Raw genomic sequence first — 17988 nt, forward strand, 5'->3', positions numbered from 1 at the left:
CCTCCAGTCTTCTCTCCTACAAGAAAAACAAACCCAGCCCATCCATTCTCTCCTCATAACTGAAATATTCCATCCCAGCCAACACCCTGATGAACCCCCTCTACATTCTCTCCAGTACAATCATATCCTTATAGCAGGGCAGCCAGAAGTAGCCTAACAAGTGATTTATATAGTTGTAACATAACCTCCCGCTCTTATATTCTTTGCTCCAGCTAATGAAAGCACAGATGCTGCATGTCTTCATATTACCTGTGTGATTATATTCAAGGATCCTTGAAGTTGTACACAAGTATCTTTCTGTTCCTCGTACTAACCAAGGATTTGCCATTTAATGTGTATATCCTACGTTTTTTAGTAACCAAAGTGCATCAGCTTGTACTTTTCAGGATTAAGTTCCATCTGTCATCATGGGTAAATTGAGGGAACACACACCAGTCCACATCGAGGGATTAGCAGTGGAAAGGGTAAGCAGTTTCAAGTTCCTGAGTGTCAACATCTCTGAAGGTCTATCCTGGGTCCGACATATCAATGCAAATACAAAGAAGGCACAACAGCAGTTATATTTCATTAGGAGCTTGAGGAGACTTCTGGTTTAAGATGGCACTGGTGGAACACAGTAACGACTTAGTGACACCAAAGAAAACTATGAACTACTTTATTAATCACCCTTCTTCTATGAAACGATCACCGCAATCAATAGCCTGTAACTTCCCTTTCAGAGTTGAGCTTTTGAACTGTCCTACAGCCTGGCATTTTTGCAGTGTGAACTGAAGTCTCAAAGGTACAGGACGAAGGTGGCGTGGCGTAGCGAATATGAGTTGAATCAAGGCGGCAGGGCCCAGGCCCAAGAACAAGGAATGAGCCAATGTCATAGTCATAGTCATAGTCATACTTTATTGATCCCGGGGGAAATTGTTCTTCGTTACAGTTGCACCATAAATAATTAAATAGTAATAAAACTATAAATAATTAAATAGTAATATGTAAATTATGCCAGGAAATAAGTCCAGGACCAGCCTATTGGCTCAGGGTGTCTGACCCTCCAAGGGAAGAGTTGTAAAGTTTGATGGCCACAGGCAGGAATGACTTCCTATGACACTCTGTGTTGCATCTCGGTGGTATGGTTATTGCTGGAGCAGTCTTGGTAGCAATTCAAAGCAGTAAAACCGAGGCGAAGCAGAGTCAAGGCAGCGGAGCCCATGCCCAAGAAACGAGCCGATGTTTGATCAATTTAAGTGAAAGACCAGATTGGAAAGGTCGATTACAGGCCGAATTGAGGCAGTGGGGCCCAGGCCCAAGAGTGTATTGAAGCGGCAGGGCCTGGGTCTGAGAGCAAGGAACGAGCCAAGGGTTGACCAATTTAAGTGATGGACCAGATTGGAAAGGTCGGGTCAAACGAAGTGAAGGGCCAAATCGAAAAGGTCAGGGGGTTGGCACTGGAGGCGAGGGACAGACCAGTGTTCAGCTGACCATGTGGCAAGGTTTACTCGGCTCTGTGCTGAACTGAGGCTGTGGACTGCAACTAACGGGCTCCTGGTTTGGATGTGACTGGCTTCCTGGATGTGAACTCACTTTTGTGAACTTTAGTTCTAAATGTTATTTGCTTACTCTTTATTCTTTGCGTGATTTGTTTTTTCTTTTTTGCACACTGGGTGTTTGACAGTCTTTTTAATGGGTTCTATTGGGTTCCTTTAAGAAGACGAATCTCAAGGTTGTATTAAGTATACATACTTTGATAATAAATGTAGTTTATACTTTTGTACGTCACCAAAGACTAGCAAATTTCTACAGATGTACCATGGAGAGCATTCTTACTGGTTGCATCACCATCTGGTATGGAGAGGGGGGCACTGCGCAGGATCAGAAAAAGCTCCAGAAAGTTGCAAACTCAGCAAGCACCTTCATGGGCAATGGCTTTCCCAGCATCGAGGACATCTTCAAAAGGCGATGCCTCAAAAAGGCTGCATCCATCATTAAGGACCCCAGGAAGAGCCCTCTTCTCATTGCTACCATCAAAGAGGTGGTACAGAAGCCTGAACACATACACTCAATGTTTCAGTAAAGTTCCTCTATTCCCAGTGATAGTGAGAGCAGAGTAATTTCTCATACATGTCCTCCCCAGCTTACGGACACCTGACTTACAGTACTGTGCAGAAGTCTTAGACATATACGTATATTAGCTAGGGTGCCTATGACTTTTGCACAGTACTGTATTTGTTAATGTGGAGCAGAGAGCGAGTTTGTAAATCTGGTGGGAGCAAAGGATGTTGGGAATGGTGAGGTTGCAGCCTCACGGAAAGGGTGTGGGACAGGTGGCAGAAAAGAGTGGCAGGGGCAGGGGGTTGGCGTGGGTGCAGACACACCCAACCCTGAGACACGAGGCAAGGTCAAATAATTGGTTTATTGACCATTACAGAATGTCTCTCTGGCGCTTCCTGCTCCGTTCCCTCTCTCGTTCCCTTTTCCCAACCATGATTCCTCTCTCTCTGTCCCCTTCCCACTCTCAGTCTACAATAGAGACCCTTTTCAAAATCAGGTTAATCACCACTCACCTATGTCAAGATATTTGTTTTTTTGCTTTTTTGCTGCAGCAGTACAGTGCAATACATAAAATTACTACAGTACTGTTCAAAAGTGTGAGCTATATATGTGTGGCCAAGACTTTTGTACAGTACTGTATTTGCATAATTTGCTGCCCTTTGCACATTGGTTGCTCGTCTGTAATCACAAGAGATTCTACAGATGCTGGAAATCCAGAGCAACACACACAAAACGCTGGAGGAACTCAGCAGGTCAGGCAGCATCTCTGGAAAGGATTAAAGAGTTGATGTTTTGGGCTGAGACCCTTCATCAGAATTGAAAAGGAAGAGGGAAGAAGCCAGAATAAGAAGATGGAGGGAGGGGAAGTAGTACAGGCTAGGAGATGATGGGTGAAGTCAGGTAGATGGGGTAATGAGGATGGGTGAGTGTTGTTCGTCTTAGTTTGCATACATTTTTTCATTGATTCTATTGCGCTCTTTTGTATTTACTGTGTATGCCTGCAAGAAAATTAATCTCAAGACAGTATGTAAATAATTACTTTGAATTTGGCTTTGGATTTGCTACTAGCAGGAATATGACACCACAGTTTTAATTGTGGTAAACCTCCAAGGTTGAGTTTCGTTTTGGGACTATAAAACACAGAGCAGGAAACAGCACACCTAAATTTCTGACATATTTATAACAAATTATTGAAACCAAAGGAATTAAGAGAGAAAACGATTCTCTTTTGCTCCCGCAGGGCTAATGGCAAAGCCGTATGTATGCTAAACACTATGGCAATTTGCAATACATTGCCTACAAAACATTTGCTTTATATGCTTTCCATAAACCAAGTGTGCCAAGAATCTGGCTTATGTTTCTCAGCAGGTTCCAAGCCCATCTTAGAATCTGAAACATTTATATCAACCCCAGCCATCCTCATGCTTTGAAAGAATTTTGAAAATGTAAGTGGTTTAATGTTGTAGGTACACTCCCTAAAATGGCTTAAGATTGCCCAATCTCATTTTCTAGGAGTATTGTACCGGAAGAGATTTCTGCAGCTCAGTTCACTAATCCCAAAATACAAGACTGGGTGGAGTGTGTCAGTAGCAAAATAAGCAGAATAATAAAATGCCCATTTGGCAGCTTGTACAGCACAAAAAACACAAAAGGTTCTACTGACCTGAGAATCTGGTCTGCATAGCTTGGCCCCTAGTGCAAACCCGCCACCCACTCCGAGTGTCCCAAAAGCTCCTGGAACAGAAAAATTAGAGATAAACAATTAGAAATGCAGAATAGTTTCAACTAATTAAAAAATACGTACAAAGTAACGTGACACTCCTATCCTTGCTTCTGAATAGCATTTACACCATAAATGAATTTACCACACTATAGAACATAAACAGGTCATGGCTGCCAGTGAGTTTCTGAGTCTCCTGTGCTCTCTCTGTCCACCGTCTGCTCTTTAGTTCCTGGGTTTTCTGCTGGACCTAAGTCTTCAGGTGTCTTTAGAGAGTAGGTTCTTTCCCCCTTAATGAAGGATGAAGCTCCTAAACAAGGAACATATTACGTTTATGGATAATTAGCTTCTTGATCTCCTGCGTCATTCTCACTGAGCCTTTTCTTGACATAAAAGCCAAGTGCCTGAAGCACTTGTGAAGAGAACAGCCCACAAGTTGCAGGCTACATGTTGGCAGGTTATACGTGAGGCACTGAGAAACACTATCTATCTGAGGTCCTTGGAAGCTATGCTGAACTAATCAGCTCTTCCTAATAAGCATCAATTGGTTTTTATATACAGACAACAAATCATTCCTCAGCTTCATCCAGGTCTGAACAATATTAAATTTCTTCAGGAAAAGAAGTCATTCAGTCACACACAAGAAAAAACACTGGTAGATTCCTGTTGCCCACAATTCTACCTTAGAAACTTCTTGAATGATCCATTTACCACTTACCAGGATCGAGCCATCGAAGAGGCCCTCGAGGTTTCAAGATATAGGCAGCGCTGCCCACAAAATCACCACCATCGGTCACAATTATGCTATCCTCCTCCAACAAACGTTCAACATGATGCAGTACCTTCAAAGGGTTCAGATATTTTTCCACTTTCTCCTCTGACTTTTCACTGGAAGAAAAATAAAGCATCTTCGGAACATTTCATCAAGTTCTCAAAAATGTGAAACATTACCTGGCTCAATTGACAACAATTTTATAACATTCTTAGCTGGCAATATGTAGGGTTCAAGTAAAATCCCCAAAGATGTATTATAGTTCCATCAAAGTGGCTGGAAACACATGTCCTCTCTTCCTATTCAAAGCCTGGCCTTTCGAATATTTCCAACATTTTATGTTTTTAGAAGAAATTTTTTTTCAACAACAAGAACACAAGAAAAGAGGAGCAATAATCATTAAGCCCCCAAATCAGCCCCGCCATTCAAAACTATTATGGCTAACCTATGCCGGCCTAATTCCTATTCTGTGCCAGAGTCCCAAAGCCCTTAGTTCCTCAATCTCTACTTGAAATGTATCTAATGATCTGGCCTCCACCAACCTGTGGAGCAGAGAATTCTAGAGATACACTCCCTTCTGAGAGATTTCAATGCACCTCAGTTTTAAATAACTGGCTCATTATCCTGCAGCTATGTCCCCTTGTTTGTGACTATCCCACTAGTGAAAACATCTCAACATCTATATTGTAAAAGTCCCTTCAGATTCACACATTTGAATAAGATTACCCCTATTCTTCTAAGCTTAAAGGAATACAGACCCAAACTAACTAACTCACTTGATAAAGCACCCAGGAATTGAGCTGGTGAGACTCCTTTGTATTACATTGAATGCTACAAAACCTTTTCTTAGTTAAGGGGACCAGAATTCTTCACAGAGTTTAAGATGTGGTCTTGCAAACTTCTCGTATAAAATCTCCCTATTCTTAAAATCCAACCCTGTTTCAATACCCTGGGGTTCTGAAACAGGTAGGTGGAGAGATTGTGGAGGAATTAGTAATGATCTTTCAAGAATCCAATAGATTATGGCATGGTTCTGGAGGACTGGAGAATTGCAAATACCACTCAAAAAGGGAGGGAGGCAGAAGAAAGGAAATTATAGGCCAGTTAGGCTGACCTCAGTGGTTGGAAAGATATTGGAGTCAATTGTTAAGGATGTGGTTTTGGGGTACCTGGAGGCATATGATAAAATAGGCCCAATCAGCATGGTTTCCTTAAGGAAAGATTTTGCCTGACAAATCTGTTGGAATTCTTTGAGGAAATAACAAGCAAGCTAGACAAAGGAGAATTAGTGGATATTGTGTACTTGGATTTTCAGAAAGCCTTTGACAAGGTGTTGCACATTAGGCTGCTTAACAAGATTAGAGCCCATGGTATTACAGGAAAGCTACGAACATGAATAGGGCACTAACTAATTGGCAGAAGGGAAAGAGTGGGAAGAAAGGGAGCCTTTTCTGATTGGCTGCCAGTGACTAATGGTGTTCCACAGAGGTCAGTGTTGGGAGTGCTTCTTTTTATGTTGTATGTCAATGATTTGGATGACAGAATTGATGGCTTTGTGGTCAAGTTTGCAGACTATACAAAGGCAGATGGAGGGATAGGTAGTGTTGAAAAAGCAGGGAGGTTGCAGAAGGAATTCAACAGATTAGGAGAATGGGCAAAGAAGTGGCAGATGGAATAGTGTCAGGAACGTTGTTCTCGCCTACAGAACTTCCTTTCTCTTCCCCTAACAATTGAATCCCCTATCACTACAGTGCACCTCTTCTCCCCCACACCCCCTTCCCTTCTGAGTCACAGAGCCAGACTCAGTGCCAGAGGCCCAACCACTGTGATCTTCCTCTGCTAGATCATCCCCCCCAAACAGTATCCAAACCTGATGTTGAAGGGGGTGGCCACAGGGGTACTCCGCACTGGCTCCTTAACCCCTGTCCCCTTCCTGACTGTCACCCAGTTTCCTATGTTCTGCACCTTGAGTGTAACTAACTCTCAATATGTCCTATCTTTCAACCCCTCAGCCTCCTGAATGATCCAGAGTTCATCCAGTTCCAGCTCTAACTCCATATTGTGTATTATTAGAAGCTGCAGCTGGATTCACTTCTCACGGTTGTAGTCAAGGATACGGGAGATTTCCCTGCCTTCCCATATCCTGAGAGAGGAGCATTCAACTATCCTGCCTGGCATCTCTACTGTCCTAACTGAGCAAATGTAAAATGCTGTAAGGTTTCACTGCTAATGTAATGGCTTCTCTGTAGCAGCAGTGTTTGGGTTATGACTAGAGATAATGGGGCTTTGGCATGTGGGGCTATCCAACAAGAGGGATGTTGTTCTTTCTTGTGGGTCTGGGAGCAGGGATTTCGCAGTCTTTTGCCAGGGAGAGATAGGGAGAGATGAGGAGAGATGAGGAGAGATGAGGAGAGAAGACACAATTGGGGAGTTTGTAGATCGCCGGATGGAGTGGACTTGGAGTGAGGGTCCGAGGGTCGGCTACGCTCGGAGAAGGTCGACGGGAAACCAGTAGACTGAACTGTGAGCTCCAATGTTGCGCATTAGACTGTTTCATGAGAATGGGCTCTTTTCTTTTTTCTGTTTCTTTACTAACCAGATAGTCAAATTAAGAATTATAAAGCTCAATCGTTTAATCATATATTGTGTACTGTTTGTTATTTCATGGTATTGATTTGTAACAGGGGACACATCACGCATTATCCACCCAAACAAGATTTCTTAAGTTTGGCCGGGCCAAGGGCGGTCTTCCCCTAGATTAAGCCATTTACCGAACCGAGAGTTACTATTGTGGGGGTATCGTTCGGGATTGATTTTGTTAGATGTTGTGTGATTACCCTGAGCATTGAACCAGTGGAGTAGATATTCGTACTCCAGATGAATTGTTAATTCGTCTGTGAAGTACTGTTAAAGTTGAGATTGCAGGGTAGGGGTTTGATAAAATGGCGGGAGCAGCTCTCGTTTTAATGCAGACCAGCGCTAACGTAGCGCTAGCTGGGGGGGGGGGGGGGCGGAGATTTCAAAGACAGGGTTCTATCGTTTCTGAGGAGTGAAGGGAAAGAGTGGTCGGATTGGAATGTTTAATTAGTCCATGACCCCCAGTGAAGAGTGAGAGTTCTGAGTTAGTATCCGTCCTTACCTCTCTGGCAAAAAGATGGGAAAATGCCCAGGTTCAAAGACCCAGCTATGGTAGGCTCTGCCTATACTCTGAAATAACGCCCACTCCAAAAGAGGAGGAGGAGTATGAGACTTGGGCAGAGCAGACCTCTCAGTTGTTAGATGAGTGGCCGTGCTCTGATGACATAAAGCAACAGAGATTGGTTCAGAGCTTGAAAGGGCGGGCCACTAACGTTGTGAGAGCCGTCAGGTTGTGGTATCCCATAACAACAGCTGTCAATTACATGCAAACACTGGACAATGCTTTTGGCCCAACAGGAAGCCCAATGGAGCTCATGGCGGGGTTTCAGAACATGCGTCAAGAGAAGGGGGAGAAGCTTTCTGCTTTTATTTTTCGGCCAGAGAGGCAGCTAAATTGTTTGCGGCGCAGAGGGGTCATTCAGGTGGTAAGGTGCATCAGTTAAGAATGGACCAGATAGCCAGGAGTGCCCAGATTGCTTGGGGTCTTCGATAGTCTCGTAAGATGTGCCCCTCTCCATCTTTTGTTGAGCCGATCAAAGAGGTACGGGAAGAGGAGAACACGTTGGAGGCATGGGAGGACTCCGTCAGCAGGGTACAGTCCTCGGTAGTAGTCCCCTGCTGCGAAGTGACCACAGATAGCCTACCCCGGGGAGTGGTAGAGGAGATTGTGGCAGAGTTGAGAATGGAGGTATGTCGGCTGTCATCAGAGGGTGTGACCCCCCCATATGATGGAGCCGATGGGGGGGGGCAGATTCCCCAAGGGAACAAACAATGCGGAGGGCTTCTGGCAGCAGGTGTCACGCCAGAAGGAGAGTGAGTCCTGGGTACCTAAGCAGGGAGAGGCGTCGGGAAATTTAGAGGAGACTCAGTGAGGGAACGGCCTGGTGTCTCTGGGGAAACACATTCCCAGTAATGTACCAAGGAACCCCCGAAAGCGAAAGGCCCTATTCCTGAAAGCTTAGTGGGACCATGCTCCAGCGTGTCGCTGTGAATAGAGGGTATTTATGCTAAAGCCATTCTCAACACTGGGTCGCAGGTCACATTGTTGTACCATTCGTTTTACACCCAGTATCTGAAGCATTTACCATTGGCACCATTCAGGGCACTGGAGATCTGGGGTATCAGTGCTGGTGATTATCCATACGATGGTTATTTGTCAGTGAGGTTGGAGTTCTCAGAGGCCGACGTGGGAGTGTCTGAGGTTCTTGATACATAAGTGCTGGTTTGTCCGGACCCTGTTGAGAAGGGCGACGTTTCAATTTTGGTGGGGACCAACACCCCTCTTGTGAAGAGGCTCTTGGGGGCCTACAAGGAGAAGGCTGGGGAGAGCTTTCTGGGAACATTGTCTGTGCACCCGGGGTTTCGAGGTGCTTTTGAGGAAGTGCGTGGCAGCATTGGGCCGGACACTGAATTTAAACGAGGGACTGTGTGGTTCACCCAGTCGAAGCCAATGGTACGGCCCAGGGAAGTAGCAGGAGTGATGGGGACCCCCAAATTTCCTAGAGTGCCTGAGGGTGAGGCCCTCTTAGTGGACGCTCCAGAAGACCACGAGGGGGAGTCAGGATTTCCTGCTGGGGTAGTGCTGAGGCCTGAATTACAGAAGCCCTCGGTTGTACAGGTGAGCAGGATGACAGTGATCGTCAGGAACACGAGGAAGAGGGAGGTCACCTTCAAGCAGGGGATGCCCCTGGTGCATTTGTTCCCGGTGACGGTAATGTCTAGTGCCCCCGTGAGGCACGCTGGGGAGAAACTATTGGAAACGGGGAAAGTTGACCGCTGAGTCATTCAACTTTGGGGACTCCCCGGTACCGCCGGGTTGGAAAAGGAGGCTGGTAGAGAAGATGTTGAAGCTGGAAGGTGTCTTTTCCATTGGCGAGTTTGATGTGGTTTTTTGCTAAGAGCACTCGTCACACTATCCAGGTGACCGAGGACACCCCGTTTAGAGTGCGATTGCGGAGGCTGGCCCCTGCAGAGGTGGAGGACATTCAGCAACATTTGTGTAAGTTGAAGGAAGCTGGGATCACCGAGTCCCGAAGCCCCTATGCGTCCCCAACAGTAGTGGCCCAGAAGAAGAATGGGAAGGTATGGATGCATGTGGACTATAGGACTCTGAACAGGCGCACCGTCCCTGACCAGTATGCGGTCCTGAGGATTGTCTGAGTGGTGCGAAGTGGTTCACTGTGCTGGACTTGAGGAGTGGATATTACCTGATCCCGATGAGTGAGGCCGACAAAGAGAAAACAGCAATTATATGTCCCCTGGGATTCTTCTAGTTCAAAAGGATGCCCCAGGGAACATATAAATGGGGGATGAACTTGCTTGAGGTGTTGGTGTATTTGGATGACCTCATAGTATTTGGATCCACCTTGGAAGAGCATGAAGTGAGACTGCTGAAGGTGCTGGGCCGCCTGAAAGCTGAAGGGTTGAAACTTTCCCTGGACAAGTGCCAGTTCTGCCAAACGTCTGTTAGCTACGTTGGGCACATAATCTTACGGAGGAGTAGCTGCAGATCCGGCTAAGATAGAGGTGGTGACCACTTGGCCAACACCCCAGACTGTGAGTGTTCTGCGCTTGTTCCTTGGGTTCTATGGTTACTATCAGAGATTCGTGAAGGGCTACGCGAAAGTGAGTCACCCATTGAATCAGCTTCTGTGCAGTTACCCTCCCTTGGGGAAGAAAGGGAGAGGGAAAAAAGGACAGGCGGGTGGAGAGCATCTTAGCCCGTCGGACCCCTTTGGACCAAGGTGGGATACAAAATGTGAAGAGGCCTTTCAGTTGTTGAAGGGGCTGCTGACCCAGGTGCCCGAGCTGGCTTTTGTGGACCCCCGATTGCCGTATGTCCTGCACACGGATGCCAGCCGAGAGGTCTTAGAGGGCATCTTGTATCAGGATCAGGGCACTGGGTTAAGACCCGTTGCATTTGTCAGCCAGAGTCTGTCGCCCTCTGAGAAAAACTATCCCACGCACAAGTTGGAATTTTTGGCGTTGAAATGGGCGGTGGTGGATAAGCTGAGTGATCAGTGTGGATATGGTGGAGGATTACAAATACTTGGGGATACGAATTAACAATAAACTGGACTGGTCAAAGAACACTGAGGCTGTCTACAAGAAGGGTCAGGGCCGTCTCTATTTCCTGAGGAGACTGAGGTCCTTTAACATCTGCCGGACGATGCTGAGGATGTTCTATGAGTCTGTGGTGGCCAGTGCTATCATGTTTGCTGTTGTGTGCTGGGGCAGCAGGCTGAGGGTAGCAGACACCAACAGAATCAACAGACTCATTCGTAAGGCCAGTGATATTGTAGGGATGGAACTGGACTCTCTCACGGTGGGGTCAGAAAAGAGGATGCTGTCTAAGTTGCATGCCATCTTGGACAATGTCTCCCATCCACTACATAATGTACTGGGTGGGCATAGGAGTACATTCAGCCAGAGACTCATTCCACCGAGATGCAACACAGAGCGTCATAGGAAGTCATTCCTGCCTGCGGCCATCAAACTTTACAACTCCTCCCTTGGAGGGTCAAACGCCCTGAGCCAATAGGCTGGTCCTGGACTTATTTCATAATTTACATATTACTATTTAACTATTTATGGTTCTATTACTATTTATTATTTATGGTGCAACTGTAACAAAAACCAATTTCCCCCGGGATCAATAAAGTATGACTATGACTACCTCTATGGGGCCAAGTTTGAGGTGAAAACGGATAACAACCCCCTAACTTATATCCTGACCTCGGCAAAACTGGATGCCACAGGCCATCGGTGGTTGGCGGCGTTGTCTGCCTATGAATTCAGCCTGAAGTACCGGCCGGGAAGCAGGAACATTGATGCTGATGCTTTGTCCCGACGGGCACATGAGGGACTGGTCAGGGACGACGAGTGGGAGAGCGTCCCTGCCCCGGGGGTGAAGGCCATGTGTCAAAAGGCAGAGGGCAAGGAAGGCACGATCAAGCGGTGGATCAATTGGGAGCTTCTGATAACGCCATCCCCCAAGTTTACTGTAACTTGACTGCTCTGAAGACAAATCAGCTGCCGGAATTGAGTTCTGGGGGAGTGGCAGCTGCTCAGCGAGATGATCCGGGCATCGGTATCATTTGGTCAGCGGTCGAAAAGGGAGATATGGCTCAGGTGGAGAAGACAAAACACGCAGCAGTGCCTCCATACTGAGAGAATGGCCTTGGTTTGAGTTGTGGAACCAGATCTTATACCGGGTCACGTCACCCCCAGACCGACCTCAGCGTTGCCAGTTGGTTCTGCCCGAGAAGTATCGGAGGATTGCATTGAAGTCATTTCATGATGATTCTGGACATTTGGGGGTGGAAAAGACCTGTGGATTGCTCAGAGACCGGTTTTACTGGCCCCGAATGAACTTGGAGGTCAAAGAATACTGCAAGTCGTGCATTCGATGCATACGGCAGAAGACACTGCCTACGCGGGCAGCTCCTTTGTCCCACTTGCAAAGTGCAGGGCCCGAGACCTGGTGTGTATGGATTTCCTGTCCATAGAACCCGATGCCAGGAACATGGCGAATGTCTTAGTCATCACGGACCACTACACCAGATATGCGCAGGCTTTCCCCACCAAGGTTCAGAGGGCGTCCACGATGGCCAAAGAGTTATGGGAGAAGTATTTCATTTATTATGGCCTTCCCAGGTGGATACATAATGATCAGGGACGGGATTTCGAGAGCAGACTCATCCATAAGTTAACGGGCATGCTTGGAGTCAAGAAGTCGAGGACTATGCCCTATCACCCGCAGGGTGATCCCCAGCCCGAGAGGTTTAATCGGACTTTGCTAGACGTACTCGGGACCCTGGAGATCAGCAAGAGCAGGTGGAGTCAACATACTGGGCATCTGGTTCACAGTTACAACTGTACCTGAAATGGAGTTATCGGGTACTCGCCATACTGTCTGATGTTTGGGCGCAAGGAGAGGTTGGCCATTGACCTTTGTTTTGGGACTGACAAGGGCGACTTACCACCAACGACTTACCTGAAGTATGTGACTGACATGAGCAGAGAGCTGAAAAAGGCTTATGAATTAGCTGGGGTCACAGCTGCCAAGCAGAATCAAGGAAATAAGAGGAGGTATGATCAAGAGGTTAGGTTCTCCCAACTCCCGCCAGGAGACCGAGTCCTCATAAGGAATTTGGGGCTGCCTGGGAAACATAAGTTGGCCGACCGCTGGGTGACTACACCCTATGTGGTGGAGAGTCAGATGCGAAGCCTACCAGTTTTCTGGGTGAAACCAGAGGATGGGAATGGGCCTGTCAAGATTCTCCATCGGAACCACCTGTTGCCCCTGGAACAAGAGGGGCAGGTAGACCCAGAGCCCGACTTGGTACCTAGTCAGAAGACTCTGCGGTGACCAGGGTGACTGCAGGGCCAACAGCAGGAGAGGTAATGCTGGCCCCCACCCCTGAGAGGGATACTGATTCAGAGGATCAGGACCTGGATGTGTGGTATATGCTGCCTTTTGCTAACTCTCCACTGATTGAGGAAGAGACTTCCAGCCCTTATCCCGCTGAGTCAGGTGAAGTGGCGGGGGGGGGGGGGGGGTCTATCTGTGGTCAACCTGGGTTGCAGCAGAACCCTGCAAGGGATGAAGTGGGGCTTGGCCACAGGACCGAGGGGTCCGTGTGCAGGTGGGCATGAGTGATAGGTCGGGGGAGGCCTCGCCAGGTAGACCGGAAGTATCCCCAGTAGTGTCTGAACCTGAAGAGCTAGGTGAGAGGGTACGGAGGTCTCAGAGAATTAGGAGACCACTGAATAGGCAGGCCTACGTAGCACCAGGGGAACAGAGGGTAACCCCTACCATGTTGGGGAGCTATATCACTGCCTTTTACACCTGGGTTGGACTTTGTGTTTTGCAGGAAGGGTTGGCGAATTATCTCAACGTCATGAGGACATGACTAAATTTGGTGGGGGGAGAGTGTAATGCACTGTAAGGTTTCACTGCTAATGTAATAGCCTCTCTGTAATGTTTCACGGCTAACGTAATGGTTTCTCTGTAGCAGCAATGATTAGGTTATGACTAGAGATAACGGGGGCTTTGGAATGTGTGCTACCCAATGAGAGGGATGTTGTTCTTTCTTGTGGGTCTGGAAGCAGGGATTTTGCGGTCTTTTGCCAGGGAGGGATGAGGAGAGAAGACGCGAATGGAGAGGGTTGGTAGACCACCGGATGGAGTGGACTTGGAGTGAGGGTCCGAGGGTCAGCTACGCTCAGAGAAGGTCGACGGGAAACCAGTGGACTGAACTGTGAGCTCCAGCGTTCCGAATTAGACTGTTTCATGAGAATGGGCCCGTTTCTTTTTTTCTGTTTCTTTACTAACCATATAGTTAAATTAAGAATTATAAAGCTCAATTGTTTAATCGCATATTGTGTACTGTTTGTTATTTCATGGTACTGATTTATAACAGGAGACACATCACGCATTATCCACCCAAACAAGATTTCTTAAGTTTGGCCGGGCGAAGGGCTGTCTTCCCCTAGATTAAGCCACTAGCCAAACCGAGAGTTACAAAAAGAAGGTGGGGTGAATAAGAGCTCTACCTTTAGCTTTTCTTTTTTTCCCTTCTCTGGCTGAAGCTTCAAAAAGCTAAAGCCTCAAAATCACCAGTCTAACTCTGCCCACTCCAAATACAGCCACTGTGCTTGCCCCTGCCTTCCTTTAATTTGTTCCCGCTAATCAATCCCAAACACCAATTGGTCACTGGTCAGATCTCCAAAAAAATGCCACAAGTTGCTGCCTTTTTCTACTCCGTCAATGAGCATGAGTGAAATTCCCTCCTCTCAAGCTTCTGATCTCCCGATTGGTCACTGATCAAAGCTCCAGTGTCCGGGAAGCCTAGGACCAAAGGGCACGGCCACAGAATAGAGAGACATCCATTTAGAATAGAGATGAGGAGGAATTTCTTTAGCCAGAGGATGGTGAATCTGTGGAATTTATTGCCACAGACGACTGTGGAGGTCAGGTCACAGGGTGTATTTAAGGCAGCGGTTGATAGGTTCTCGATTAGTCAGAGCATGAAAGGTTATGGGGAGAAGGCAGGAGAATGGGGTTGAGAGGGAATGGATCAGCCATGATGAAATAGCAAATCATACGCAGTGGGCTGAATGACTTAATTCTGCTCCAATGTCATATGGTCTAATACAAGCCATATGCTTTGTTAGCTATGTGTTAGATGTGCTTGCTAAGTTTTTGTGATCTTTCTGAACTTCGTTCCTTGATCTCCCTAAACTTCACTCACTTGCAGTCTCTTTCTGTTTAGGTGATCCTTTTTGATTCTTCTCACTGAAGGGCATGACCTGACACTTCCCCACATTAAACTGCATTTGCCATACTTTTGCTCAATCACTCATTCTCTATCCCACTGTAGAATCACAATGTGCTCTTACAATGTGCCTTTCCACCCATCTTCACGTTACTTATCTTGAAGCTGAAAGATCTCACATATCTGAAATTGCAAACACACAAACCTCCTTACAATTAAACTTTACCCTTCATTCTAATCATCCTAAATAACTCAAAACATGTAACCTACTCTTCCTCATCCGTTTAGCTTAAGCCATTTGTAATAATTCCTTGTAATTAATGTTCTGAAAAGAAAAATGGTCCCAATAGATTTACAGGGAATTCAGCTTCCTTTGTCTTCATAATCCTACCTATTGGCCTTCTCTTTCTTTATATCTTCCTCCTTCAGATACTGTGTCCATTCACTGGGAGCCTGATAGCCCTTTAGCCCTTCTGCCAACTGAACCAAAAAGGAACCAGCATCTCCTGAAAGAAACAAAGACACAACAGTTAGATATGTTGTAAGGGGAGCTACAACTGAAAATCTCAGTAAGATCAAATTCTCAGAAGAGTGACTTCTGACCAGGTCAAGCAATTTTCTAACAAAACTCTGTAACTTGGTCAAGAATCAGTCAATTATTCACTTCAATGGCCTAAAGGGAGAACATCCCTTCAAAATATAAACATAGCAATTTGATCTAAATAAGTTACAAAGTATAGTCATTACATATTGAATAGTAACAATAAGTACTGCTTATGTAACAGGCACTGAAAATGTCTTCACTCCTATATTCAGCTTCTTGTACAGGTTCCTTCATCATAAATGCCTCGAGGGCAGAGTCTTGAGAGGAAATAGGGTTAAAGCAGCGTAGTATTTCTCCCCTGAGAATAGTCATAGTCATAGTCATAGTCATACTTTATTGATCCCGGGGGAAATGGAAATTGATCCCAGGGGATCCGGGGGAAATGACTCCCCCTATGGGTGGGGGAGCACAAGTTTATGTCCTGTTTACTTTGTAACAAAGAGATAAAGATTAAAGATTTGCTTTATTTGTCACATGTACATTGAAACATACTGTGAAATCCATCATTTGCGTCAAATCAAATCAACAAGGATTGTACTGGGAGCAGCCCACAAGAGTCACCACGTTTCTGGCGCCAACATAGCATAGACACAGCTTACAATTTTCAACACCTTATATTAATAAAAAGAACTACTGTTCCTTTAAACAATGCAAGAACCAAAAAACACTGCCAGCACTTAGCTTAGGAGAAGATGGAGAGAAAAATGGTTAATGTATCAGGGTGATGACCTTTCTTCAAGCCTGGAAAGCTGAGAGACATTTTTTCTTAAAGCGAGGGAAAGGTGGGGATAAAAGAAAATGTCTGTGATAGGGTTGATAGACCAAGGTTGTCCTGGTGAAAGAATTGTTTTTGGCAACCAACAAGGAGAAGGATTATGTTTATGAATTGCGGTCAATGTCTGGAGGAGAGTTAATGTTTGAGAATTATAGCTGATGTCTGAAGGAGGATAAATCACAGAATAATGAACAAATGCAGTGGAACAAGAGAGGGGTAAAAAGGAAGAGAATTGTGATATGTAGAATACAGCGATTGTCAAAATAAATGAGAATGCTGGAAATACCCAACAGTGAAACTTGGCTACAGGAGGGGCAGGACTGGCAGCTTAATATTCCAGGGTTCCGGTGTTTCAGATGTGATCGAGGCAGAGGAATGAAAGGTGGGGGAGTAGCATTGCTTATTAGGGAAAATATTATAGCAGTGCTCAGGCAGGACAGATTAGAGGGCTTGTCTACTGAGTCCTTATGGGTGGAGCTGAGAAACAGGAAAGGTATGGCCACATTAGTGGGGTTGTATTATAGACCACCCAATAGTCAGCGAGAATTGGAGGAGCAAATCTGCAGAGAGATAGCAGGCAACTGCAGGAAACATAAAGTTGTGGTGGTAGGAGATTTTAATTTTCCATATATAGATTGGGACTCCCATACTGTTAGGGGTCTAGATGGTTTAGAGTTTGTAAAATGTGTTCAGGAAAGTTTTCTAAATCAATATATAGAGGGACCAACTAGAGGGGATGCAATTTTGGATCTCCTGTTAGGAAACGAGTTAGGACAAGTGACGGAAGTGTGTGTACGGGAGCACTTTGGTTCCAGTGATCATAACACCATTAGTTTCAACTTGATCATGGACAAGGATAGATCTGGTCCTAGGGTTGAGGTTCTGAACTGGAAGAAGGCCAAATTTGAAGAAATGAGAAAGGATCTAAAAAGCGTGGATTGGGACAGGTTGTTCTCTGGCATGGATGTGATCGGTAAGTGGGAAGCCTTCAAAGGAGAAATTTTGAGAGTGCAGAGTTTGTATGTTCCTGTCAGGATTAAAGGCAAAGTGAATAGGAATAAGGAACCTTGGTTCTCAAGGGATATTGCAACTCTGATAAAGAAGAAGAGAGAGTTGTATGACATGTATAGGAAACAGGGAGTAAATAAGGTGCTTGAGGAGTATAAAAAGTGCAAGAAAATACTTAAGAAGGAAATCAGGAGGGCTAAAAGACATGAGGTTGCCTTGGCAGTCAAAGTGAAGGATAATCCAAAGAGCTTTTACAGGTATATTAAGAATAAATAGATTGTAAGGGAAAAAATTGGTTCTCTTGAAGATCAGAGTGGTCGGCTATGTGCGGAACCAAAAGAAATGGGGGAGATCTTAAATGGGTTTTTTGCGTCTGCATTTACTAAGGAAACTGGCATGAAGTCTATGGAATTAAGGGAAACAGGTAGTGAGATCATGGAAACTGTACAGATTGAAAAGGAGGAGGTGCTTGCTATCTTGAGGCAAATTAAAGTGGATAAATCCCCAGGACCTGACAGGGTATTCCCTCGGACCTTGAAGGAGACTAGTGTTGAAATTGCAGGGGCCCTGGCAGAAATATTTAAAATGTCGCTGTCTACGGGTGAAGTGCCGGAGGATTGGAGAGTGGCTCATGTTGTTCCGTTGTTTAAA

The 17988-nt window shown here is 45.8% G+C and overlaps 1 protein-coding gene across 2 annotated transcripts in view; it reads right to left on the reverse strand.

The window, feature by feature from the left end:
- The window catches only part of ilvbl (ilvB (bacterial acetolactate synthase)-like), a 105827-nt gene that overhangs the window by 13366 nt on the left and 74473 nt on the right, over positions 1–17988 (reverse strand). For both annotated transcript variants that reach the window (XM_072238407.1, XM_072238406.1), the window contains exons 10-12: positions 15342–15456; positions 4479–4648; positions 3704–3774 (exon numbers count right to left, since the gene is read on the reverse strand). In XM_072238407.1, coding sequence (XP_072094508.1) covers positions 3704–3774; positions 4479–4648; positions 15342–15456 — 356 coding nt within the window. The remainder of the gene's footprint in view (positions 1–3703; positions 3775–4478; positions 4649–15341; positions 15457–17988) is intronic.

The sequence above is a fragment of the Mobula birostris genome, chromosome 20 (assembly GCF_030028105.1).
Source record: "Mobula birostris isolate sMobBir1 chromosome 20, sMobBir1.hap1, whole genome shotgun sequence".
NCBI lineage: Eukaryota > Metazoa > Chordata > Chondrichthyes > Myliobatiformes > Myliobatidae > Mobula > Mobula birostris.